The sequence below is a fragment of the Astatotilapia calliptera genome, unplaced genomic scaffold (genome assembly GCF_900246225.1).
Source record: "Astatotilapia calliptera unplaced genomic scaffold, fAstCal1.2 U_scaffold_107, whole genome shotgun sequence".
In the NCBI taxonomy this organism is placed as follows: Eukaryota; Metazoa; Chordata; class Actinopteri; order Cichliformes; family Cichlidae; genus Astatotilapia; species Astatotilapia calliptera.
The window spans coordinates 1-26,207 of record NW_020535627.1 but is presented as its reverse complement, the minus strand read 5'-3'; the positions used below and the strand labels follow the sequence as shown (position 1 = coordinate 26,207).

The following is a 26,207-nucleotide window of genomic DNA, read 5'->3' as shown; positions in this document are numbered from 1 at the left end:
GACGTGAAAAAACATACCTTTGACGTTGCGTGACGAACTCTGTATTCCTCGTCCACACATAAACGCAAAAAAGGAGTTTTAAATAATCTCCGTTTCGAAACGTCGTTTACGTGGACGAAACAGCTGCGTGTTCAAAAATACCCGTGTGTGCGGACGCAGCGTAAAAGAGTTTATTTTCTTACTACCTGTAATTTATAGCAGGTTACTTGTATTTGCTTAACTGTTCACTAAATGTTTGAGGTGTGAAATAAACCGCAATGGAGCAAAATATGGGCGCGTGTGGTTGGAGGATGTGTTTGTGCGTGCGTGCGCGCGTGGGGGTGGGGGCGAACATTTTTCTTGTTAAAATAAAGGGGGGGGGGGGGGGGGTAGCAAAAAAAGTTTGGGCACCACTGTCTTATCTTATCTTATCTTATCTGAACTCTACTGAGATGTAATACCAAGCTGCACCACAAGATGGTGCACTTCAGTCAGTATATGCTGAATATGGGAAAAATAAACTACATAAATAAATAAATTCACCTTTATGTCCAAATCATTATTTTCAATGTTGAGAACCCACGCAAACACGTGGAGAACATGCAAACTCCACAGAGAAAGACCCCGGCCTGATGGTCAGGACCTTCTTGCTGTGCAGCAACAGTGCTAACCACCGTGCTGCCCATTAATCCATAACATGAGGATTTATACCAGCTGTAAAGCACAGGAGGAAAATGTATAAATTCACATCTTTATTCACATTTATGAGCTTTGAGGTATTAAGGTTTTAAATTGATTTGTTGACCCTGTTTTCACTGATTTAAATGAAAACTGTAACTGATAAAAAGAAAAAAAGATCATTTCTGTGAGCTCAGGTGTGAGTTGGACTTTGGCACATCAGACTGTGTGGAGGGACACCTGAGCCTTCCATCACACTGGTCTGGTAACACCTGCTCCCAGTATCAGTGCGCATTGTTAAAGTTTGGCTCCATAACTGGTTTCTGTTGGCCGGTTCAGGCCGGCTTTGGCCCTCGGCCCACCTGAAAGGCTTTTACTTTTATTTTCCAGGAGGAGTTATAAGAATTAGCTGTCAGCAGCGTCCCAGCTCAATTAACCTTCAGATGCTTTTGAGTTCGCTCAACAAAAGCAGCTTGAGAAGACAAAAACGCTGAGCAAAGCCAGCTGGGAGATCTCTGCAGTGCTTTTTAAAACCTACTGCTGGAGTATGAAAACTGAACATGTCAGACACACTCCTGATCTGCAGCTTCTTTAGTAAAACTAAATGTGAAATGTTTCAGTTTTTAGATCAGCTGCTGTATTCAGCTGTTTTATAATGAACCCTCTTACATTTCATGAAATGAAATACAAACTACCAAAGATCAGAGCACTAACCTTTCTGGGGCTCACATGAATGATCGTCTGTGATCATTTCAGTGGAGCACAAACTGGAAGATTGTAGATGTTTCTGTAGAAACTGACATCATTGTTTTAAACTTCCACTGAGTCACTGGTAAACAAAGAGAAAACCAAACTGGACAATATGCTGCTTTTTTCCTTACTTCTGTTCCAAAGAACAGACTTTAACCTCTGACTTCATCACCACGTCTCTGTCTGCCAATTTAATTCCTGCTAATCCGCTAATCTCCTCCTGATGTCATCACATCACTTCTCAGACTTTATTTTTTCAGTCGGCTCTCCACACGAGTCACACCAAATACACATGTGGGCCAACAAAGTGGGTTTCACACGCCACACAGCAGATTTTGAGGTTCTTGAAATATTAAAGTTGTGATGAGTTTTTAAATGTAACCGCACATTTAGGACAAACTGTCAGACAAGCTGGAGATGTGATCGATGCACTGAGCTCCTCCATCCTGCTCATCCTGGACGTCGCTTCGTGTGACACTGATCGCTGGCTTGTGGATTATTGTTTGGAAGGATGGAATTTGTCATTTTGGTTGACACCATTTAGTTTTCTTTCACCTGGATGTCTGTTTTATAGTTTGAATAAAACCAAACCTCTGCCACCTTAAAATGAAAACAGTTTAAAAAATGATGTTAAAGGGAAAAAACAGCAGAGAAAGATAAATAAATGAATCAGTAAACTGCACGAGACATTCTGAGAATGTTGTTGGTTAACCCAACAATACAAAGTGTAACTGTAACATCAGTAAAAGTGCAAAATTATATTTAAGAGCTACAAATTGTTAATCTGATGTTTGAAGGTTTTGTAACATGTTAACAAAAATGTCATCATAGCACCTTAAGGAGGATTTTTAGCCAACATGGTTAGCAGGAATCAGAAGTTGTTGTGACACTGTTGAGCCCCCATACAGGGACCACCGCACTACAGCAAACACACTGACCTGCATCATCAGCCCTCCCTCTCTCTCTCTGTCTCAGTGAGGTTCCTCCTCCCTGCTCTGTGGTCGGACTCTGATGTGTGTTTGCACTGTTACTAATAGACTGTTTTTGCCGGGTCAATAACAGTTATCAGAACGAGATGAAGTTCCTCTGCAGTGGATCAATTGCGCCTCTCGTGCTTCTCCTCATCCTGCCAGGTAAAACCCCTTTTCAGCTTCACTTCAGGTATTTTTAAAGTGCAGAACCATGAACACAGTGAGTGTTTTTCTCATTATTGTTACTGATGTTGATATTTCAGGGTTTTACTGTATGTTTTCTTAAAGTGGGGAAAGTGTGAGCTTTTTTAAACAGTGTTCAGTGTTGTATGTGAACGGTGATATAGCTGAGGATTAATGATATTGATCTCTGTGCTGCTGCTGAACCTCTGAACACGCTCCATTCTCCTCCATTACAAATCGCTCCAAGTGATATTTTATTAGCGGTGAATCTGAAGATTTCTATCTATGATTAGTTCACTGTTTCATTCCCAAAGTGTCCAAAAATACTTTATATATGCCCATCATATTGGATTCAAAGAGGCACACTGAAAGTGCCCTAAAATATAAAAATAATATGATAAACAAAAGCTTTAAGTTTTGGAATATTCCTTTAAAATGACTGATATTTAAAGCCCTACACCCTGTAAGCATGACCTCCCAGGCTTTATTAATAACCATCTGTGTCTTTGTTCATTAAACAGTGAACATTTGCTTCTATGATTCGTTTCATTCTCTGAGACATCAGTGTGAGAGCAGAAGAGAAGCTCTGAGACCAAAACATTGTTTGGATTGAAAATTGGACCTTAAAATGTAAAAAATGTTTTACAAACAAAATATGAAGAAGTTTTCTGGAACTAACAGACCAGACAGACTCGTTCACACCGTGCGTCTTGTGCATGTTCTGCTTTGTGTTGTATGCTGTATATTCTGCTCAGCCTTACTAATAATGACATCAGCGTATGGGCGGTAACCCCTGTGACCCTCACGCTGCTCTGAACACTCAGCTTCACACTGCTTTCTCCTCACTGTGCTCTGTCATGTCATAAGGGCAGAATATCCTTATATGATCAGATCAGGCACACAGCTCTGGTAGTGATAATAGAAGCCCCGCCCACCTGTTATTTAAGATTCTTTTATGAGGGGCAGCCAATCAAAAGAAAGCTGGCTTAAAGCAAGGATTGCCTTAAATGGGGAGAAACTAAAACAGCTTATTTCAGACAAACCTGGGGGCCTTGCTCTCAGGCCCATATAAGATTATCATGGATTGTTTTAAACTTTGAATCATGTAAAGCTACCACGAGAATAAATTATGGAGCTGGAGCTGTGGGAGACTGCAGGTTTTTCAGGACACCACTGGTACTTTTGTATCTTTGATTGATTGAATCTTTATTTTGAACATGTTGAAAAAGTATTAAAAAAGTAGAATTAAAAGAGACAAATGAACAAAGCAAACAAAAGGAAAACGAGCAACCACAACTCCAAATAACGTCTATGTTCAAAAAGGAGCAGGAAGAAGCATAAGCTTATTTAATCCCACCCCTTTTCCACTATCTAGTATCAATAGACTACAGAAATACCTCCTTGTAATTACATTATATGTTATGTGTAATTTATTTATTTATTTTTAAATATATACACATATATGTTTCTATCTATCCATACATACGTATATACACATACGCACATATACACATTTTCAATAACCCCATTAACACCTCAAGGATACACAACCTACAATTATATATATATACATATATACCCATACCAACAAACCCGTGCATGCGCACACACATGAAAATATTAGACAAGAACACCCTATCAAATCTCTACCTTTTCCCTGTACGCTGTAAAAACCATATCCTTAAACCGCTGTTTAAACTGCGCCATGCTTGGACTTTGCTTCATATCTTTACTTAGTCTGTTCCACAGCTTCACTCCACACACAGAGATGCAAAAACTTTTTAATGTTGTACGGATACGAGGATGTTTTAAATTTAATTCCCCCCTCAAATTGTGTCCCCGTTCCCTTCTAGAAAACATTTTTAGAATATTGTCAGGAAGCAGGTTATTTATTGCTTTATACATAATGTGTGCTGTGAGAAAATGAACCAGATCTGTGAATTTTAGAATTTTTGATTTTAAGAATAGTGGATTTGTATGATCTCTGTAACCAGTTTTATGGATTATCCTTATGGCCCTTTTTTGCAATATAAAGATTGATGATAGCGAACATTTGTAAGTATTGCCCCAAACCTCTGCACAGTAATTCAAATACGGTGCAATCAGGGAACAATAGAGAATGTGGAGTGATTTGTGGTCCAGAATGTGTTTTACTTTACTCAAGATTGAGACACTTCTTGAAATTTTGTTATGTATATGATTTATATGAGACTTCCAGTTTAATTTATCATCTATAATCACACCAAGAAACTTATGTTCAAGTACTCTTTCAATTTCCACACCATCTACATGAATCTGCACTTGTGCATTTCTAAGGGAATTCCCAAATAAGATAATTTTAGTTTTACTTAGATTTAGCGATAGTTTGTTCCTGTTAAACCATTTTTTAATTTTGCACATTTCTGAAGTAATTGTATCCAGCAGCTCCTTATTTCCCCCCCAGAACAAAAAATATTTGTGTCATCTGCAAATAATACTAATTTTAATATATCAGATGCCTTACAAATATCATTTATATAAATAATAAATAATTTTGGACCCAGTACAGAGCCTTGTGGAACACCACAAGCAATGTCCAAGCATGATGAGGAATGGACACCCAGCTTCACAAATTGTTTCCGGTCACTTAAATAATTTTTCACCAGTGCAGTACAACCCCCCTGATCCCGTACCGTTCCAGTTTATTAATTAATATGTCATGATTGATTGTGTCGAATGCTTTCTTGAGATCCAGAAATACTCCAGCTGCATACTGTTTCTGATCTATAGCATTCGTAATCTCCTCAATTGATTCGATTAATGCCAGAGATGTTGATCTTTTTGATCTGAATCCATATTGACTGTCAGAGAGTAATTTATATTTATCTAAGAATTTGTCTAATCGTTTATTAAACAGGTTTTCTAGGATTTTGGAGAATTGTGGTAGTAAAGAAACAGGCCTGTAATTTGTGAAGTGGCGTCTATCCCCGGTTTTATACAGCGGCACAACTTTAGCTATTTTCATTTTGTTTGGCACTTTTTCCGTCTGAAATGATAAGTTGCAAATATATGTTAGAGGTCCTACAATTCCTTCAATGACCTTCTTGACGATTTTCATGTCAATATCATTACAATCAGTAGATGTTTTATATTTACACATGTGTACAATGTCAATTATTTCTTTTTCCTCCACTGATGTGAGGAACATTGAGTTAGGGTTCCTATCAATCAGGTTTTCACTACAGTCTACTGATGGCAGTGACTCAGGAATTTGTTCTGCCAGTTTTGGTCCAATATTTACAAAATAATGATTAAAGCTGTTGACCTTATCAGCAGTGTTTTCCATAATATTGCCATTATCGATAAAGTATTGTGGATAACTTTGTTGTCCAGAATTATTTTTAATGATACCGTTTAAAACATCCCATATTCCTTTCATATTATGTTTATTGTTGTTCAATATTTTACTATAATACTCCTTTCTACATACACGTATAATATTGGTCAACTTATTTTTGTATTTTTTATGTTTATTTTCAGCATCTTTTGTTCTTTGTTTTAGGTATTCCCTATATAGTGTATTTTTCTTTTTACATGCATTTTGTAAACCCTTAGTGATCCATGGTCTATCTGAATATTTGTGCTTTCTGTTGTATTTTATTGTTGGACAGTTTTTATCGTACAACTCCATGAATATTCTTAAAAATATGCCATATGCAATATCAATATCAGCTTCTTTGTACACATTGTCCCAGTCCTGATTTAATAGATCGTTCTTAAATGCAGTCATAGTTTCTTCTGTCCTTACACGTCTGTATCTCAGTTGTTCTTCATGCTGATTTTTCTTATAATTAGTGTCATAAACTGCAAAAACTGGTAGGTGATCACTGATGTCATTAATTAATATTCCGCTCACAATGTTGTTTTCCATATTGTTAGTGAAAATATTGTCAAGTAAGGTGGCACAATGTGGTGTAATTGGATGTAAACTCAAACTGTACATAGTGTTTAGGAATTCGTCGCTCATTTTATGCTTTTTTGGATTCAACAGGTCAATATTAAAATCACCACAGATAAACATAACTTTTTGATTTGTTTTAGAGAATATTTCCTGTATGAAGTCATTAAATACTTGAATACTAGAGCCAGGTGTTCTATATATACAGCTAATTATTACATTTTTCTCTTTTTCCTTATAAATTTCAATTGTTATACATTCTAGTAAATTATCAATTACAGTTGTCATACTTTCTACCACCTTGTAGTTTAGGTTTTTATCCACATACACAGCTACTCCCCCTCCACTCTTGTTCCTTCTATTTACAAAATTCACTTCATATCCCTCCAGTCCAAAGTCCGTTCCTTTCTCCGCATTGATCCATGTTTCAGAAATGGCAATAATTCCAAATGGATTTGTCAACTCATTTAGATATTCCTTTATATTGTTGAAGTTGGCATACAGACTTCTGCTATTAAAATGGATTATTGATAATTTATTTTCTGTGTTGATGGTGTGCTTAAACTGTTCATCAGTGAAGTAGCAGCAGTTACAGCTGATGTTGTAGAAGAAATTATTTTCCGGGTCTATATCCTTTTCTAAGTCTAGAACATTATGGTCTGTGTATCGAAATGTTCTCAGTTCCAGATTATCATAAAGAGAATTCCAATGAGTCATGTTGATATTGTTGCCGGATGCAGATGAAGTTCTTTTGGACTGTGCCATGTGTTGTGTTGTGTGTCACGTCACATGTGTATTCATACCTCCAGAGTAAGTTGACCTCAGTATTTGTCCAGCTCCTCCATATTTCTGATGACCAACACTTTGGCTTGTTCCGGTGTTCCATTGAGTTTAATGAATACTTTGCAGTTGGTGGTCCATGTATTTTGAATTTTTCCGTTTCTTCAAGTAACGTGCTTTCCTGGCAATGTCTGCATTTCTTTTTATCAGATGTTCGTTCATGAAGACATCGGATCCTTTCAGTTTCCTTCCTTGTTTTAACAGTGCTGTTTTCTGTTTTCTGTTTGCAAATCTCACAATGATGGCTGGTTTGTCACTGTCATTTTTTCGGGGTAGAGGGTGGCAAGCCTCAATGTTGTTATAATCCACTTCCACACCTTTGGACCGTAGAAAGGTAACCACTTGATGCTCCGTGGAGTTGACATCTTCCTCTCCTGGCCCTCCTACATTGTCAGCGGCGACCGCCCGGGCGTATGACCGGGGTTTGATGCGAAGCCCCGTGATGATAACATCGTTCATCCGGGTGTCCTGCTCCAAATCCGCCACTCTGTTCTCCAGGTACGCCAGCCGCCGATCCTTCTCGGCGTTCTGGATGCGGAGAGCCTTAACTTCCTCGACCAGGTCCAGGATGGCTTTCTGCTGCAGTTTGACAGTAGAAATCTGCTCTGTCATAAACTCCAGCGACTTCTTAATATCGTCTCCTTCCTCGGCTGACAGAACTTTTTTCGGGCCCATGCTGAGAGACGCTCTTGTAGCTTTGCCGTGACGACCGGCTAGCTAGTTGATTCTTAATCACTTATTTAGGGACTAAAACTAATCGGTTAGGTTGAGAAAAGGAAGTAGTTTGAATTAAAATGTGGGCCTTTGCTGCATTAAATATGCAAAAATGACAGATTTAGAATTTTTCAGATTAAGGATGTTCACTCACAGTGACATCACACAGAGCCAAGAGTCGAAAACGTGCCTGAAACTGAGTGTTGAGAGCTTCTAGCTCACAGGGATTATTGGACATGACCTCATTATTTAAGACTTTGGTAATGTTTATTATAAGAAATTTATATTATATCATCATGTAAATGAAAGAAATGGAGGAAAAAGTAAAACAGTTGCAATTTAATGGGATAATTAATTATAAAAATTGCGCATTAAGATGTAGAAGTACTGATGCTGCAAAGCAAAGTTAACTATGCTGTCGGTGAAGTCTGCTGACTTTGAAAAAGTCATATGATGGATTTTTTTATTTTTTATTATTAGATAAGACCATGAGCAAAGAATCCGAATACTTTATTATCTTTGAGCAAATTATGTGTTCACAGTGTCAATGTCCTGCATCTGTGCTCATGTGATTTGTGCAGTAATAATACTACACTAATATAGTAACTCATGTAAAACCTCACATTAAAGAAACCAAATGATGACTTTAAGGTCACAAAATGCATCATCAACCATTTCAATAGTACAGGTTTGTGTTTAGAGCCATCACTCTGGGCCCTTTCTCTATATATACATTCAAACAGAGACGTTGGAACGTCTTCTGAAGAAAATCCCGACGCTGTGCAGTACTGGCAGGCAGGATGTTCAGTGATAAGCATCAGTGGATGGAGGATTAAAGCTGTCTGGTGACCTGTGCACTAGTGATGTGTCGGTCGCGAACGAAACGGCTCTTAGAGCCGAATCTTTGACGTGAACGACGCGAGCTGTGGATTTTTTTTCTCTCTCTCTCTCGCACTTTTCCCCGCTTCACTCCGCACGTGAGTCTTGTGCTTTGCGCTGGGCAGAGGGGGGAGGGGCAGTAGTTACACTCAGTAGCACAGGAACAGAGCCAGAGAGAGAGAAAGAGAGGCAGGGACAACAACATTAGAAAGGTATAGTAATCATCCACAACTATTTTCGGTTGCAGATGATAAAGGATTGAGAAAGTTTATTCATGCAGGTCCATATGACAGAGAATATGCATCTTCTTTTTGTTTTCATATTATAATTTATATTTAATTGTGTTGTGGTTTGCAGTGTTTTGTGTTGTTTCACTTTAAATTAGTTTAAAAGGAAAAAGCTGAAAATTAAAATAGTTAAAAGTTGAAATGTGAATAGTTGATTTTTGTATTATATGATTTATTTATTACATTTTATATGGAGTGAATAAATAAAAGTATATTTACGGTGGCGCCTACAGACAAAGCACGTACAAACTTCAAATCATGTAAAAACTCCAAAACAAAAGACAACGGAGGTGCTCCACGATGCTAGGGGGCAGTGTTGAGCTTTTGTTACCTCGTGGCTACATAAGCCAGCAAGTACCAACGACCAGATTAGGTGTGTGGTAGTAACAGGTAAATGAACATTTTTTTTTTTAAATTTTTGAATATATATGAGTGCCTGTGTATAAATACACAAACAATACACACATGCTTTCAATTGTGTAATTTAAGTGATCTAGTAGCTCTGCTTTGGAAGTTCAGTTAACACAGGAAATGTGTTTTGGAGTTTGTACGTGTCTTGTCTCTAGGGACCACCGCATATATTTATATATAAACATATAAATAAAACCACTTTTTTTACATTAGTAATTCTTTTTGTGCATAATTGTATATTATTGTTAATAATAAATCAATAAAGCAACAAAACAACCTGAAGAGCCGGTTCTCTAAAGAGAGCCGGAAATCCCATCACTACTGTGCAGTACTCTGACTCTCACCCTATCACATCTGGGATAGGTCCCTGCAACCCTGGTAAAGATAGGATGGAGTGGAAGTTAATTTAAAACCATTAACATTTTATGGTAACCAGACTCTAGACTTTTTTGAACACTAAAAAAAAACCTCTTTAAATGAACTTAAAATAATCATGGGAAGGATTTCCACATTAATAAATGGCTTTCTATTCCGATTAAGCATTTTTGTTGCACTAATGTAATTTGCATGGGTTGGATCAAGGCCAGAGTGTGTAAAATCTAATTATATTTCTGTAATACAAGTATAAAAATAGCTAATTTTCAGCTTAGTAGAGGCTGCAGGCAAGGCTGTAGTTTATCTTCCTATCTTTTCAACTTAGTAATCGAACCTTTAGCTATGGCTCTTAGGGAGGACAATCAGGTTGCCAGAATCTCTAGGGGTGGGACAATGCACAAAGTATAATTGTGTGCAGATGACTTATTGCTGTATAAATCTAATCCAACTGCATCAGTCGCTAAACTGCTCAAGGTATTAGATCACTTTGGATGCATATCTGGATACAAATGTAACTAATCGAAAAGCCCACTGTTCCCTATTAATAACATAGAGCAAGATCTCTCTGCCTTCCCCTTTAAATTAGAAAAAGAAACGTTTAAATATTCGGGAATAAATATAACCCGCACAATGATGGAGGTGCGGATTCATAATTTTGACACTTACCAAAAGTACCAAAAGAGGCTGGTGGGCTAGGGTTGCCACTACTGGGCGGCTAATATCACCAAATTATTGCACTGGAAATATGTTTATGAGAACAGCGAGGGTGAGGCTTGGGTAAAAATGGAACTGATGTCTAATCCACTTCCCCTCCTAACCTCATCCGTAGCTCGAAATCAAAAACAGAAAATAACAAATCCAGTTGTAGGAACATCTGTTAGAATATGGCTTCAATTCAGAAGGTGCTTCTGTTTGCAACAGGTTAGTAATTTTTTCATTGTTGCTTTTAACCCTTTTATTGCCATCCGTTTCAGATAAAGCATTCCAAATTTGGCACAATAATGGTTTGAAGTTTTTTTTACAATTTACTTTCAGGAGAAACTTTTAACACCTTTGATGTTCTGATGAGATATTACAATATACCAACCTCACATATGTTTAGATATCTGCAAATACGAAGTTTAGCAAAAACATCGTTTCCTTCATTCCCCTACCTACCTCCTAAAAATCAAGTGGATACCATTTTGGAAATGGATCCTTTTGGCAAAAGGCGATTCTCCGTCATATACAAACTGATGCAGAGCTTAAGGCCTGTTACTTGGGAAAAAACTAAAAATAATTGAGAAAAAGACGTTGGGGTGGATTGATCTGATGATGAGTGGAGATCTTGAATCGTATACATACTTCCTCCCTTTGCATTCGCCGTGGTTTCATTCAGTTTAAAATTCTTCATCGTCTTCAATATACAAGAGAGAGGCTTTCAAAGTTTTTCCCAGAAGCCGATCCTGCCTGTCCCAGGTGTGGACATAATCCAGCAAATGAGGGTCACATGATGTGGTCTTGTCCGAACCTGGATAATTACTGGGGAAATATATTCAAAGTATTATCTCAGTGCGCAAAATTTAGTGCTTCATTTCCTCATTGGAATTTTTGGAGTTATGCCACCTCAATATGAAATTAGTAAATCTCAGGAAAATGCCATAGCGTTTGCTACGTTGCTTGCCTGTAGACTCATTCTATTCCACTGGAAGTCTAATAAGGCTCCTTCATACATACAGTGGTTAAAGGAGGAGCTTTTCTTTTTGCCACTGGAGTTCTCTCATCACAACAAAAATTCTCTGCGACTTGGAACCCATTTATTGACTATATAAAAACGTATTTTCCAGATGTGTGACGTACATTTTTTGTTTGTTTTGTTCTGTTTCTCTTTACATGAGCCTCGGGTGGGGAGGGAGGGGGGTTTCTTTCTTTCTTTTTTTTATGTATAATCGGAACATTTTCATTTTATATTGTGACCATGATTTGTGTAAAGCGATTCAATTTAAAATAAATCTAATAAATAAATAAATAGTGGATTAAGACATAATGTACAGGATATATTTGCTTAAATTGCCAATAATAATATAAAACATTAACTTTGAATAGCTGGAAAATGTTCTTGTGCAGTCATGTAAAACTTATGCTACAGCACGGGCTTTTGACAGTTTTTCGACTTTTTTTTAATTCAAGCCGTATCCCTTTGTCAAATCCGCGTGTCTGTGTTATGTTTCCTGTTTTACTTTGAAAGTCCGTGTCTCATGTTAATGGGTCTGGTTTTGCTTCCTTTGTGTCGTCAGCCCTGATTTGTCCCAGCTGTGTTTCCCTCCTGTCTCTCGTTCCCTGATTGCTCCCCCTGTGTGTTCTCTTTGGTCTGTGTCGCGATCGCCCTTATCTACCCTCATTCGTGCTGTGTTCTGCCTGCCTGCGTTTATTCTTTGTATTTTGGAAGTTTGTTTACTTTGAGTTCAGCATTAAAGCTGTTTTTGTTTTTTTTTAAGTTCACGTCTGTCTGTCTGCACTTTGGGTCCTGTTCCTGCCTGCACACAGCCGTCACATAACAAATCTGAGCTTCTTCATCATGAGAGGTGTTAATTTGTCTGCATGCTGTAACGGGTCTCATGATCGCAATATGCTTCCTTCACAGCAATAATTGCTTGTGGAAGTTTGTGGTAGGTCTCTGTTGTAACATGAAAACCAAGCTGGAGAATGTCCAGATAAGAGCAAAAAAATCCCCCCAAAAACAAAAACTCGTTTTTTTGCCAAAAACTTGTTTTTGTGACTCAGAGTGTATTGACAGAATCAAATGTCAGCAAAGGTAAACATTTGCACTGAAACGTCTGTATTGAACCAGTTGTCGAAGTCATTAAAGAAGTAACAACAAAAAACCCTAAAAAAATAAAAATTGCCCTGATGACGGCAGTCAGGGAGGTTTCCTCTGGAGACCATGAATGATGATTAGATAGATTTAGATATTTTAGTTTTTATCAGTCACTCACTAAGACCAGTCTTTGATTTCAGGTGGGGCAGTTTGGTGTTCTGATCCATCTGCAGAACTTCCACTGGCTGAAGGATTTGTTTGTTAAATCAGGCTGTTTTTAAGGAGACTTTGTTGCAGTGTTTTGCGCCTTGTTTTTTTTTTATTTGTCTTAAATTATTGTCTTTAAAAAACTTCAAAAATCACTTCAACCTACTGATTTTACATTTTCCAAAAATGAAGCACTGCCTAGCTAACACAGATGTTAGTGTGATGATTTCGTTTAGCTTTGGTAGTGTTGATCAGAATCGGATCACTGATGGGGGATTTGTGTCAGCGTGCTGCGCTGGCGGGCGGCGTGGACACCCGGGTTTGTGACTGTGATAACTTGAGAAAGACGTGACGCAGTTTCTTGAAATTCACACCACAGATACATGTACAAAAAATTTCAGATGAGTTTGAACTTTTCTGAAAATCTTGTGAACACAATAAATGTAATCTAGGATGTTTAAGACGATAGCACAGGTGCATCTACGAGGAGGCAGAGGGCGGCACTGACCGCCGCCAGTATTTCTCATTTTTGTTCGTGTGCACAGCTGTTAGAGTGGCTAACAATGTTGTTGCACATATGTACTTATGTCTGAGTATTTGTTTGCTTTTGGTGACTGGAGAAGCATTTGGAGATTAGTATTTTCCTCAGACCACACTGAAGAGATAATCCTATTTGGTCTGGGAACACTCAGGAACTGCAAAACATATACAGGAGAAAATTAATGAATGTGTGAAGCAAACTATCAATAAACCCACCTAATGAGGTTATTAAAGGCATACTGCCATCCTTATCGAGATAAATGACAAACTGTTGAAAACCCCCTTTGCTCCATGGCAGTTTGTTTGGTTAGCATGGTTGCATACATCAGTGGGATCATGAATCAGGAGAGCAGAACTGAGAAGTTTTCCTTCAGGTCCTCAATTCAGTGAACAGTGAGGTTAAAAGTTGATGATGGACCAAAGTGCTGGACAGGACATGCTCACATCATATGACATCGTGGTAAAACAATGTTTATATGAGCATGCTAATATGCAGATATTTGTTTACCAGCACTAGACACAATGGACATACTTTGAACTGAAGATGAAAAAAGTCAAGGCATCATCAAAATCAGCCGCCCTCTGCGGCAAACAGTTGCACAACATTTCACAAAAATCCAGCCAACAGCTGCTGATGTCCTGTTTGTATGTTAGGCCGTTTTGATTCGATCTGCTGAAGATCATCCAGACAATTATCTGACAGGAAAAAACAATCGTAATGTTGATGCACACACTGAAATCACAGTTGGTCAAACATCTGTTGGTTTGTAGGGACAGGAAAGAAACTGATGAAGAGTCACTGGCCCATGCAGTGAACTGTCTCCAGATGGTGAACTTCCCACATTTACTGCTTCTTTTTGTTTCTTATGAAGTTAGATAGTAAGTGCTAGTTGCTAATAAACAATAAACAGGCATTGCTAGGATCGGTCAATGAAGACTGATGTGTAAAGAATGAATGAAATTTGGTCCGTTCCTGTATTCCACTACAGATTACAGATTACATGCCCCAAAATGTATTTTGTATCGTATTCTGTTACGTTACTCAATGAGAGTAACGTATTCTGAATACTTTGGATTACTTAATATATTATCATGCTTTTTACAACTGAATGTACTATTTAGTATTTAGTATTTATTTATTTATTGTCATTGTCAAGAACAATGAAATTGTGTTTGGGGCTTCCATACAACCCAAAAAAAAGAAGAAAATAATAAATACCCCTTAAAACCCAAGTGTACATATTTAACCCAGTGTGACTCCAATGCAATAAGACAATCCTTAGCAATAATGTTCGTAGAAATATTGCTGTGATTTATTACTATTACTGAAGGTTACCAACACCAACTAGATTTTTAAATCTTAATATAAATGAGTAACAGTAGGGTGGACATTAGGTAAGGCTGCTCCAACGGAGCTTATTGTTTCAGAGGAAAACACGAACACAGCGTACAGTCGAGTCTTAACAGCTTACTTACAGCTGGGCTCGTCAGTGGTTATTATTATATTTACATGCTTCATACATGCTATGCCTGTAACACTCTGCCTGTTGCCTTCATATTAAATCATTTTTTGAATAACACTTTTAAAAAATGTTTCTTCACGTCATTATGCAGCCGTAAGTAGAGGTGACATGAGCCGCGAGATTGAGACACAGACATTAGAGCCTCTTGATGCGTGTTTGGGTTTCCCCCGGCGTGGAATCACCAAAAATAGAGACGGCATAGCCGAACATATGAAACAGGAAAATACGGCCGTGTAATCCATTTATTTCAGCAAAGTAACTGTAACAGAATACAGTTACTCATATTTTGCATTTTAAATACGTAACGCCGGTACGTGTATTCTGTTACTCCCCAACACTGTCCATTCCATACTGATCACAACAGATCACAAAGTTTATCGGTAAAGACTGGATCTGCATCCAGATCCAGGAGATTTTGGGCCCATCAGGGTCTTCAAGTGTTTTTCTGTTAGTCATTAATGAGGAGGTTCAAGTACTTATTAAAGAGGTACAGTCTGTGATACGTATGTTTAACACCTTATGGAAAAATGTTAAGCAACATGTTCAACTGGACTATCCTCCATTATCATCAAAGCACCAAATAAGGATATTCTCATGCTGTTGTGATCCACGTGTATATTCTTACAGACTCTACCCCGTCCTCAGCACCTTTATGCTGCGTTTCACTTTCATTTGTCATCAGTTGGTTTATACGCTGTCAGATCTAATGGATTTCTGGCCCATAGTTGTTTGGATATTTCGCCTGGCGTAAGGTGTTGAAACTAGAGACATGAAGGGTGTTTTTATTGCAGATACATTTCCTCAGCTTGCTGAAGCATTAAGTTTGTGTCCTGTCCTTGTCCCTGCATAATCCCCAACTCTAACTCTCACAGTAGGATAGAATAGAATAGAATAGACCTTTATTGCCATTGTACATGTACAATAAAGTTGTGGCTGCTCCACACTAACTGTGCAGATATAAAATGTATATAGTAAGATACAAACAAAGTGAAAGCAGATAACACAAGAACAATTCAATTTCAATTTTCAGTTTTATTTATACAGCTCCAAATCACAACAACAGACACCTCAAGGTGCTTTACATTGTAAGGTAGACCCTACGATAATACATACAGAGAAAAAGCCAACCAGCAGGTTGTAAGTAATTGGAAGTCGTGCAAAAGTAGTGGGCAAGAAGTCTGGTTTTTATTAAGTTGTGCTCCCAAATGTTGGCAATCAGGGAAAAATGAAAATACTTTGAAATGAAACGCATGACAAAAATTTCACACTCACTTCTGGCATGTTCTGTGCTGTAAATGTTGTGTGGTTCAGATGTGGTCCATGCTGACATTTGGTGCGTGTACAGCAGACCAGTGGTAAGTTAAGGACACTGGAACTCGTCCTGAGTGAAAGTCATGTTAATGTGGCTCAAAGGAAACTCCAGTCATGGGTCACATCTGGGCCGAACATTTATTGCTGTTTGGGTAAAAATACCATTAAAATGCACAATCTGGAATACCAAGCTTAAATATTTTTATTAGTGTGAATTCCGATTTTTACTAAAAACACAGTAACTTAGTAAAAAGTACGTATATCTACTTATAAGCACTGCTGAAAAGATGAGTTAATTTAAATCAAAAGGTAAAATGTTGTTTGTTTTTTATGCCAAACTATCAAAAACTTTACAAACCACTCAGTTAATTTATGGATCTTTTTTTTAAGTAAAGATAAGCTATTTCTATAAATTTGCTCCATTTAAACTGAAGATTGTCACTAATTTGGGGCTTTACCTGCAGGTATTTCCTTCTAACCTTGTCTTTGTAGCACATTTGGTCAAGAACAGAACCTTAACCTTTTCTCCATCAGTGGGTTTGTTTGCAGACAAAAACATCAGCTGTGAATCAGCCTTAAACACAGAAACAGAGCTGAAGCAGAACTGGACCATCTCCATGTGTTCCTCGAAACGACACCCAATCCCGTTTTCTTCTGTTGCACAGATCCAGAGCTTCACGTCCACATTTCCATTTTAGTACAGACGATGTGAACACTCTGACCCCCCTCGCTGTGTCTCTACAGTCATATTGCAGTAATCTATTATTTCCTGTTAAGTGAAGGTCGTTAAACCAAAAACGGAGTCTCGTGTGTCTCCTTTTTTGTGCAAAGCATGTGTGTAGTCCTTGTTATCGAGTGTTCAGAGTGGGTGAAGGTTTAGCATCTGAGTTTTTATTTTACTTTATTTTATCCGTAAAGGTTTCTGAATTGCGCCATCTTTAAATGAACATCACGTAAAAAGCAGACTATTAGGTCTGGATTTTGTTGTTATGTAGATTTTAATTTACTGAATTTGAATCGAACAGTTTCTCTACAGTCTGTGAAACAAAAGAAGTCATTTCTATTTTCCCTCTTATACAGACTGTAGGTCTGTAATAAAGTGTAATCTTTTTATTACATAAAGCCAATAATCTGCGAGGTGTCAGGCAGAAAGCGACAGCATGTTGTGGTTGCGAGGTGATTTTCTCAGTGAGCGTCACTCTGCAGCCAACAGTGAGGTCTGTGCTGTTTATCTGCTGCTGTCTGGCTGAGAGTTCACATGAATCATCAGCACTGCCAGCCACGATGTCTGACCTGATAACAACTTTGGAGAACATGAAATATTTATTCTCCCCCTCAGACACCATTTTATTATTCCTACAGAAATGATTCATGGGCCAATATTATTGTTATTATTAGAGAGGGTGAAGGGCTCCAAGTAAAGCTGCTGCCCTCGACATTAAGAGGAAGCAGCTGAGCGAGTTCAGGCATCCAACCAGGATTCCTCCCTTATCCCGAGAACACATCAGGACTTCCATAGAAGAGCATGAGAGGGTGGCTGAGGTGACAGAGGGTCAGGCACAAGCTGAGACTACTGCCCCTGTGACCCAGGCTGGGATAGGAGAGTAGATGGATTATCATTCTCATCAGATATTTACAGTGTGATCTTGTTGCAGAGTAAAAACACATTCAGGAAAGAAATATGGTGTGTGAAAGGTGAATATGCACAGTTTGTGAATGTATTTTATGCTCGTGAAAAAATACATTTGAAACTTGAGTTGCTTTTTACACTGTAAAAACTAATGGTAAGACCACACACCTTTGGAGTGGGAGTTGCAAGTTTGATTCAGAGTATCCAGTAAGGGTCCTGACCAGACCGCCCATGCTAAAAAAACAAACAAACCAAGCCCTGGAATGACGGCCACGTCTGCAGCTCGGACACAAGCACATCACTCATGTTGTACTATATAGAATTGTGTATGTGACAAATAAAGCTTGTTTGTTGTTGTTTGTAAGTACGACTCAATAATTTCATCCTTTGTTGTTTGTTCCAGTTTTTATTATGTGAAAAATCTATTGGACAGACTCATAAACAGAGTCATCGTTTGCCTTCAGCACTGCTGTCACCATCATTAACTGTAAACAGGATATTAGAGCAGTTATCAACCTGCTGCTGCTCTGGAGACCCTCGCTGATTAAACGCTGAGGTGATTACTGGGTTAATTGAACTGGGAAATGTGGTTTGCATGTGTGTGTTATGGTATGTAGCGTTGAGCATTTCTGTAGAAAGGATCCAGCAGCAGATCAATGCAGAGAAAAGCAACAGAGAAATTACATAAGACTTGACAACACTTAAAGTTTCATGTGCAAAATATTCTAAAGATGTGCACCACAGCGTGAAGAGTGAACGATTATACACCTTGACTTCTTGATCCTTTTTACGTCATCATCGTTTATTTATATAGCACTTTAAAAAACACACCTGGTAGACCAAGTGTTGAACAATACATCTATAAATAGTAATAATATAAGAACTGAACAAAGCAATTAAATCAATAAAGAGTTAAAAGCCAGAGAATAAAAATAGGTTTTTAATCTCGACTTAAAAACCGGCACTGATGTAGTCTGTCTAATATGAAGAGGAAGATTGTTGCAAAGCAACGGGGCCACAGCAGAGAACGCCCGGTCTAATCTGAGTCTCAGCCGTGACTTAGGGACTGAAAGCAGCAGTTGCTCAGCTGACTGGAGGGAACGAGTTGGAACGTAAGGCTTCAACAAATCGGACAAATAAACAGGTGCCAAAGCATTTAAAGATTTAAAAACCAATAAAAGAACTTTAAAATGGATCCTAAATTTGATTCAAAGCCAATGTTGAAAGGCCAAAACCGGAGTGATGCGGTCGAATTTAACTTTTGCACTAATTGTAAGCGTGACAAAGTGCCCAGCCCCTATTAAAAGGGAATTACAGTAATCCAGGAGTGAAGTAATAAAAGCATGAATTACAGCTTCTAAGTTACGTTTGGAGAGAAAGTGCTTGATCTTCGATAGACATCTGAGGTGGTAGAATGCTGATTTTACCGCCCCATTCACGTGGCCATCAAGAATCAATTTTTACTCCAAGATTTGTGATTGAATTCTTCAAATGAGAGATCAAACAGTGAAATCAACATCTGGAGGGTCAGGAAATGGATTTGGGCCAAATTGGACTCTCCACCATTTGACCTTAGAACTGAAGAAGCTTCTCGGATGAGAGGTGAAACGTCTTCAAGCAACTTAAAGAAGTCCAGACGCTTTTCTTTGCAAGCTCCTTTGACTACGATGACCTGGATGACTGAGAACCTTCACAGACATTTGGGCCAAATAAAATCACTTCCGTTTTTCTTTTCTGTTTACATCAGCACAGGATTCACTTCAGCTGATTAGAATGTGGTCACATCGTTCCTAAAGCATGGACAGGCAGACCTTTAACTAACAAATTGACATGATGCGCCGTCTTTTTAATAAATCCAGGAAAGCAGTTTCTTCTCCTTTAAACAAAAATATCAAATACATTTATCGCCATCATTTAAAAAGCGTATATACTTGTGTTCTGGGGGCCTCTGGATGTCTGGAGTTTTGATCTCCTCCATACCTGCTTCACGCCCTGGAGGACGGGGCTGTGGCCCCCCCACACCCTCTAGCAGATCATTACATGAAGGAACCTTTTAAAAAAACAAAAAACAAGTGCGTCCATGCTCACAGGTGTACACACGGGTGATCACACCCACAAACTACACCCTTTTTGGCTCCTACCTCAAAGCACACTGTGTTCTGTTGATCTTATGTGCTGCACAATAATGTTTAATATTTAGTATTTACTGTCATATTCACATATATCATTGTGATGTTGTTTATTCTACTACTCTTGTTCTCTTCTGCTTGTTTGCTTTTTTCTTTCTCAGCAGGTGATCCAGGTGATTGATATATGCATTTTTTTTCTGCTCATTCTGTTGGTTTTTGTCTTTTGCCCTTCTCCCCCGTCCCTCTTCTCAGCTGTTTCTCTTTCCCTCTTTCTTTCTCCCCTTCTTTCCCCCAGTCAAGTCTGTCCTGTATTCAGTAAGTGAAAATAAAATAAACAATAAAAGGTGAATCAAATGGACCATTACGGCAAGGCTGGGATGGTCAATTTGGTAAAGTAAATCCGTTGGGCATCTTTCTTTGCCTTTAGACAACAATTCTGATGCAAAAGAGCCAAACGGGACAGGCAAAAAAAAAAAAAAAAAAAAAGTGTACATACGCTTCACACTCCATTAGCCTGAAGTATTTGGTCCTTGAAAGTGATCACATTTAACCAGTACCAGGTACCAGTAGTTTTTATGGAGGAACTTGCCTGCAAACATTCAGCAGCTGTGAAAAGTGAAAGAGAGAACATCTGTCTTCAGAGTAAAAGTGTGTCTCATGTTCTGAAACATGTTGGCTGCAAAGGTGAGGCACAACTTTTACTCTGAGGGCAAATGTTCTGTGTTTATATCTGATGTCACACTATAGCTTTTGCTAGCACCTAGCTAATAATTAGGCACATCTCAGCATCTTCCATGCAAACTATGGATAATTGCATTGACCTGCTAGAACCAATGCTATTGCAAGGAAGGTTTTGGTGCAGCACCCTCTTTGTGACCAGTTTCACTGAGCGACTGCCACAGCAGGTAGAGGTGGGTTGCAAAGCAGCCTGTAAATGCACAACAGTTGTGCATCAGTTGATCTGTTGCGATTGCAGGTAATGACTTTGAGGTCTGCCTGACCCGGCACTATGCTTGTCATCTGTTTTCTGATCCTCAGTTTGCCGGGCTGCTCATGGGCGCTTCGCTCAGAAACTGATGAAAGACTTATTTACCAACTACACCAATGCTCTGCGGCCGGTGGAGGACACCGACCACATCATCAATGTCACATTACAGGTCACTCTCTCCCAGATCATTGACATGGTAATCAAACCCTGAATGCCTATCCAGCTCTTTATGCTGTATCTAGTCAGGCAGGTACTGGTGTGACCTTGCCGTTTTCATGGATTTTCACCAGGATGAGCGGAACCAGATCCTGACTACCTACCTGTGGGTCCGCCAGGTATGGATGGATGCCTTTCTCACATGGAAGAAGGAGGACTATGATGGCCTTGACACCATCCGCATACCCAGCAGCTACGTTTGGAGACCCGATATTGTTCTGTATAACAGGTAGGTGTATCATCCTGCTGGCTGATCTTCAGGATATTTATTGATGTTTTCAAACTCCTTCCTTGTTTCTATCATAGTGCAGATGATGAGTTTTCCAGCTCCATGGAGACCAATGTTGTTCTTCGTAACGATGGCCAAGTCATGTGGGACCAGCCAGCCATCACCAAAAGCTCCTGCTCTGTTGATGTGGCCTTCTTCCCCTTCGATTTGCAGCAGTGTAACCTAACCTTTGGCTCCTGGACTCACAACGGAAACCAGATGGATTTGTTCAATGCCCTGGACAGCGCCGACTTGGCCGACTTTGTCCCCAATGTGGAGTGGGAGGTCAGTAATGGTGTCATGTGTTTAGCACATCCTTAATGAATGTTTTGACGAACCCAAATTTTTCTCTAACCAGGTTCTGGGAATGCCAGCCAAGAAAAATGTCATCGTGTATGGCTGCTGCTCAGAGCCATACCCAGACATTACCTTTTCCCTCCACCTGAAGAGGCGGGCCTCCTTCTACATCTTCAACCTCCTCATTCCCTGCATGATGATCTCCTTTCTGGCTCCGCTGGGCTTTTACCTGCCAGCGGATTCAGGTGAAAAGGTTTCTCTGGGTGTCACAGTGCTGCTGGCCCTCACCGTGTTTCAGCTGCTCGTAGCTGAGAGCATGCCACCCTCTGAGAGCGTCCCGCTGATAGGTGAGAACAGCCTCTGACTTTTATTTACATCTATGTATTTAAAAAAACATTCATGATGAATCAGAATTATTGTAATGTTTATATTCATCATCCCTCCTGCAAATGTTACATGGCTACACTGTATCTGACAAGTTACTAATATTTGAGGGTGCCTTAGGATACCTCAGACAGACACATTTCAGCCTTAGGGATGTCCCTAGAGTGTATCCTCGGAGTAATCCAAAGAGATTTTCCTGTTATGCCAATGTGTTAGGCAAGCAGAGCTTCCCTGCAGAAAGAGTGCAGAGGCTAAGCCTATGTTTGAAGCCACTGAGGTGTTTGATGGGCGGGGTTGACATGATGTCACTAATATGACTGAAAACTTGTGGTATGGAGAAACTCCAATAGCTCCAGCGTTGTTTAGATTAAGCATTTATTGCTCATCATTGCTTGAACTTGCTGTTCCACAGTTCATCTTAATATCCAAAATAAATCCCAGCAGTCACAAACTGTTTGGTCCCTTCAACCAATTAAACCTGACCCTAATTAAATGTTCCTACCTTAAATCCAATCATTTACAAACACAAAAAGTGAAAACTAGTCCCACACATAAGATAATACACAAAACATGAAAATGGCTCCTACAATGAGGTTCAGGTTAAAGGGAAGACTAAATGGGATTTAGGAGTCACCAAAGAGTCAATCAACAGGAAACGGAAAATCACTCTGAGGTCTCCGAATGGTTACTGGACATCTCTCTGAGGGATGTTCTTGCTTACCATCGCGCTGATCTCTGTCTAAAATCGAAGCTGGAGAAGGTGGAGCTGTTTTTAGATTACGTGAAAGATGTAATCTTTTGTATTAAATCTATTAGCAGAAAATACTGGTGATTGCCCAACAACACCTGATGCTGACCAGTTTATAAAGTCTAATTTACACTATTGTGTTCATTGATTGTTTACAGTCAGACATGACCTTCACTGACTTCAGAAGTCTTTTGTAGATGCCTTTAAAGTATGTAATTTGGATAAAAGTAGCACATCTCAGTGATTGCTGGGGCACAGTTGTTGTCGATGGATTTGAGGACCTTTCAAAACCTCCAGCTTGCAGCTCTCATTGAGTCACTGAGCCTTGGCATCAATGACAAGAGGACCACTGACAAAGAGGATTCAGATACAGACCCAATCAAAATGATAGGTGGAGCTTGGATGGAGGTGGGTTGCAAAGCAGCTTGGATCTTACTCTAACTGTGATTTTCAGCTTTCAATTTTCAGAGACTTCAATGCAGCAATGCAAGCAACTACCCAAGTGCCTCTGCAGTAAATAAAGAAGTATAAGAGGAATGTTTGCTCGTCTGCCGCTGTCTGTAGTCCACACCCACTTTAGACTTCACAGGGTTAATCAGAGTGTCCTATATTCACCAGCTGTATGCTTTTACTGCAACTAAGACTAAAGCTTGATTTGGAGTTATAGGGACAGCAAATAAGGGTCACCAACCTCTACCTGACTTTTCGGTGTCTTATTTCTATAGGAAAGTACTACATTGCCACCATGACCATGGTCACTGCATCAACAGCGCTCACCATCTTCATCATGAACATCCACCACTGTGGCGGGGAGGCTCGTCCCGTGCCTGAATGGGCCGAGCGCTTCATCCTCAAGTACCTCGCCCGCATCTGCTTCGTGTACGAGGTGGGTGAGAACTGCCTCGGTGGCGCCAGGAAAGAACCTTTATCACAGGAGGGGTCTGACAGCCCATCAGCCAATGGCGGCAGCACCAAAGGAGCAAATTGGGATGTCAATGGGAAGGCGTGGGGAGGAAAGGTGGAGGTGGAGCCTCTGAAGATGGGGCAGGAAGTAACCAACCAGACAGACTGGAAAGAGGATCTGTTTGTGACCATTGACCACTCACAGGAGAAAGGAGCTGCTGTAGTGCGAGGGGAGGAATCAAACTGCGGTGAGCACGAAGAGGAAAGAAAGGCGTAGGTGTTGAGGGAGGAGGTGGAGATGGGGGAACAGGAGGGAGATCTTGGTGAAGTGTTTATGCCAACACCAGGAACTGGGCAAGAATGTTGAGTACATTGCCAACTCCTACCAGGACCAGCGAGCAGCACAGCTGCGCATCGGCGAGTGGAGGAAGGTCGCCAAGGTCATGGATCGCTTCTTCATGTGGCTCTTCTTCATCATGGCCTTCTTCATGAGCATCCTCATCCTGGGAAAGTCCGTCTGATGGGAGCTCAGCCTAAGAATTCACGAGATGATAAAATTGTTTGTTTAACGATTAAATCATTTTTCTTCCTTTTTTTCTGACACACGTAAACAGCTAAAAAATAACTGAATGATGGTTTTAAGGGTCAGTTTACTGTTTTGTAAGCTGGTACCTGGTAGCTTTCCTCAAAATCATTTCCACCAGAATTTAAAATGCTTATCTTTGGATTTGAAAGAGACTCTGAAGGCTGATGAAAGTAAAATGATTGGGAAAAAAATAGTTTCTAATTATTTACAAAGATCCTAACAAATGCTGGAGAAGCTAAACACCTCTCTGTTGGACACAGCATGAAGGGAGAATCAAGGGTGGGTTGCAAAGTGGTTTGCATGATGCAGCAACTGAAATTTACCAGTTAGATGTGTAGATGGGTGTCTGCAGAGCCGTTAGTTGAGAAGGATGAATGAAATGAAATGAGTAGAGCTCTAAGCGTTAATCTCAGCGTTAAAATTACATTAACACCATGACCACATTAACGTGGCAAGTATGGTTAGCAAATTATCACGGATCGCCCTGTGCGTGGGGCTGGATAGCGCTAACGCATTAACGAGCTAACCGCGCTAATGTGTTGACGCGGTCCAGCCCCACGCTCGGGGTGATCCGTGATAATTTGCTAACGGAAATTTGCCGCGTCAATGCGGTTATGACGTTAACGTCATTTTAATGAGATTAACGCTGACAAGATTAGAAATAAGTGATCTGCTGTTTTTCTTAATTTAAGTTGTATCGTGCTCATATCTTCAGATCACAGAGGTTTTAGGCTTGCGACTGTTTTCATTCCAGCACTGAATTGGTCACTCTAGATTTCAGCATTCAGGCATTTATGAACCCATTCATCATGCCTTAATACTTTTCATTGAGCTATCTGACTCTCAGAACAGCATCCCCACCACCTTTGTTCCTGAGGGTAAGTTGGTATCGGTGCTTTGATGCATCTGATCTCGACTTTGTAGCCTTGATGAAGTAATAATAGGTTCAATTTGTCCTTTCTTGTCCCACATTATTCATATTTAACACACTTTAATCTGAATCAATTCTGTCTGGCAAATACAGACTTTTTATACTCTAAATATGGTAATGCTGCTTCTGTGATTACGATCTGAACTACAAACTGTTTTCTTGCAAATAATCATAATCTGGAAACAAAAAGGAAAAAAGGGAAATCTCATAAGAGTCAAATCTGGTTTTTCCCTCCAAAAATGCTTTCTGGTACATTTAGCTACTGAAGAAAAAAACAAAAACAAACTTTAAATGGTTGATAAAACATTTTCAGGCTCAATCTTAAACAAACTAAAATTCACTCACAAGTTGTGGTCATTTAAGTTTCTAAGAAAGCTCAAATAAACTGTAGTTCCAGGAGAAAAAACCCCTGCAATTATATGTAGTTTACTTTTATTTTAAATCCAAACACACCTCACATTTTTACTGCTTTTAAAGTCAAAACCAGTGACACAGAAAATCACTTCCAAATATTTGCAGTGATCAAAAGCTAAACAGCTCTGCACAAAGCCTCATATCAGAGTTTGAAAGTCTTACTTTACACGTCTGGATGTTTTTTTTATTGACGCTGTTTGCAAAATAATCGGTTTCATCACATCACACAGATTCTTTGTTCAGCATTTTGTCTTTTACTACAGCATGTTAAATAATAAGAGTAAAGTCTCATATGATCGTTTTTTTAATCACGTGGGTTTGTGGAATCGCA

The 26,207-nt window shown here is 39.3% G+C and overlaps 1 protein-coding gene across 1 annotated transcript; it reads left to right on the top strand.

The window, feature by feature from the left end:
• The first annotated feature begins 2,396 nt into the window (after nucleotides 1-2,396).
• Nucleotides 2,397-24,466, top strand: LOC113017342 (neuronal acetylcholine receptor subunit alpha-10-like). Its single transcript, XM_026160499.1, is given in 8 exon segments — nucleotides 2,397-2,540; nucleotides 21,180-21,325; nucleotides 21,420-21,574; nucleotides 21,652-21,898; nucleotides 21,972-22,257; nucleotides 23,768-24,208; nucleotides 24,211-24,243; nucleotides 24,246-24,466. Coding segments are annotated over 8 exon segments (1,587 nt in total). The 5' UTR covers nucleotides 2,397-2,482.
• The last annotated feature ends 1,741 nt before the right edge of the window (nucleotides 24,467-26,207 follow it).